The following is a 2,377-nucleotide window of genomic DNA, read 5'->3' on the forward strand; positions in this document are numbered from 1 at the left end:
ATAGACCTCCATTATTTGAATGTCAGCAGACAGCAAGAAGCCTCCCAGATCTCCAGATGCATTTGAGATATCAAAAAAGTACTCCAGGGTGTTGTTCAGGATGGGAGTGAGTAGAAAATGAAGGCTAATCATGTTTTGGGTGTACTATTCCTTTAAATTCAAGACTTTTTAATGCCACTTAAAATAAAAAAAATTAACACCAACTTGACAATAAACACAAGTAAAACCTGGTAGTGACAAATTTACCTCAAATGTTTATTTTAACATAAACCATTACTTTCAGGCCCAGTAGATGTGTTTCAAATTTTGAAAAACTTTCCATATAGGAAGAAAGCTAAAAATAAACAAATAGATATATTTTTAACAACTACTGAACTGAATTCACCAACTTTGTTTTGTTCCCTACTCAATCCCTCTACTTTCATAGTTGGCGTACCACCATACATCATCCTGAGACATGCCTCTACCGGCGCTGTTGCTAATGTGAGAGATGCTGTGGAGCCGTTGCAGAGACAAGGGTAGAACAGAACGGAGAAATACCTGCTGCTTCTCCATAACTTGATTTTGACGCATCGAGTGCAAGTTGTGCCTCCGCTGCCTTGATTCCCATGGTACTTCATCTACATTCCCTGACAGTGGTTTTAGCCATGCAGAAAACTCTTGGATAGCGTATTTTTCATTGAATTTAAAACTTCCCCATGTTGCCCAGATAAAAAGTTAGTGACACATCACACCAAGGTCCGGTCGCAACATTTTTTTATTGGTTCCGCTATCGGGACGGAACAATAATGGTTACAGCGAGCGGCTCGGTAAATGTAAGAAAGATATTGTCAATTATTTTATTGTTTGATATGGATTACAAAAATAAAATCCCATTTATGATGTAACAATTTTAAGACCTATGAAAGACTGATTTAAGACATTTTAATTCCAATTATATTGAAGAATTCAATGCCTTTTAGGACTTTTTAAGGATCTGCAGGAACCCTGAAACCAAAAATACTGCATATTTGCAAATCAATGCGTTTTTTGCACCATGTTTTTTCTCCTACACTGTTTACATTTGATCACTGCTGCGCTTTATGGAATGGAAATGTTCATTTACCGTCTGGAAAGCTGTACTAAACGAAGTTTCCTTTTGTAAACACTATGTGAATATAAAATGACAATTAAAGTTGTCTAAGTCATACAAATCACTACTCCATCACAGGACTATGATTTATAACGTGCTTTATAAGGTTTATTTTTGTATTTTAATTAAAATACCAATTGAAATATAATAATTTCATATTTAAACAGTGGAACAGCTATGAGAACTTAGTTTACTGAGCACCATTAGGATGTAGCAGGAAATTAGTGGGAGGATTAATCAGGAATCTTAATTAGGTATTAGAAGTGATTGCCTGTATAAAATAAATAAATAATTGCTTGTATTAATCAAATAAATACATAAATAAACACATAAACAAATAAATAAACTGTAGATCAGTAAAATATCCAGAAGGATTCTGTGATTTTTTTTTTTTTTTTTTTTTTTTTTTTTTTTTTAGTGCAGCCTTTAACTTTTTTTGTCCCTGTCGCCTTTTCCTCCTCGGGATGCTTCAGATATAAAGCGGGTCCTTCAGGTCAAAATACAACTTATAGGAACGAGGTTAAACCAAGGCGAAACTTTCAGCATTTCTAAAACAAAAGGATAATGAATAGTTTAGTAGTAGTGTTATATTTAAGCCCCCTGTATCTATGCTCCTTTTAAATAAAGAAAACGTGGACATAAGACAAAAAAAATATGGACATAAGGGAGCAGTTTTTAGTCTTCATCACCATCCTCCTCTTCATAGACTCACCATCATCTCAGTGAGCTATTTAGCTTTGGGGAAATAACAGAAGAAGAAAAAAACGAAGGGAAGCAGCGACGAACAACGCTGTTTAACGTAAAACGAGCCTGCGTGGATAATGGCGAAAGCGACGTTATAAAGAGTAGTGTCCTGAAATTCGCCAGCCTTACCTCCAACCCGGTACATATTGGCTGCCATGTCTGCCCCCGGTCCCTGGCTTCCTCTCCAGGTAGAGGGGTGGCTCTCTTCTCTCTCCCGCTGCCGCCGCTCTGTGTTGGAAAATGGAGGATTGATCAATACGAAACAGACTGGCAGAGGGTTCTTAAAGAGACAGTACACCCTAACCGGCGGGGATGGAACAAAAGGCGCGTTTCTCACTGCAGGAACCTTTTCTGAGAACCAGGGAGCCCGCCCCCAAAAACCACAGCTTCTACCAGGGGGAAAACAAGGATTGGTTTATTTATTTATGTTTTTAACTTTGTTTGAATCATCTTAGTAGAAATATGTTCATATAGATAATCTAGAGTCAACTGTGGATGTAT

The 2,377-nt window shown here is 37.1% G+C and overlaps 1 protein-coding gene across 2 annotated transcripts in view; it reads right to left on the minus strand.

The window, feature by feature from the left end:
- The window catches only part of mta1 (metastasis associated 1), a 57,369-nt gene extending 55,214 nt beyond the window's left edge, over window positions 1-2,155 (minus strand). For both annotated transcript variants that reach the window (XM_015396866.1, XM_015396865.1), the window contains exon 1: window positions 2,006-2,155. In XM_015396866.1, the coding sequence (XP_015252352.1) occupies window positions 2,006-2,033 (28 nt within the window). In that variant the 5' untranslated portion in view covers window positions 2,034-2,155. The remainder of the gene's footprint in view (window positions 1-2,005) is intronic.
- Between the last annotated feature and the right edge of the window lie 222 nt (window positions 2,156-2,377).

Source organism: Cyprinodon variegatus, unplaced genomic scaffold, assembly GCF_000732505.1.
Source record: "Cyprinodon variegatus isolate N-32 unplaced genomic scaffold, C_variegatus-1.0 Scaffold825, whole genome shotgun sequence".
In the NCBI taxonomy this organism is placed as follows: Eukaryota; Metazoa; Chordata; class Actinopteri; order Cyprinodontiformes; family Cyprinodontidae; genus Cyprinodon; species Cyprinodon variegatus.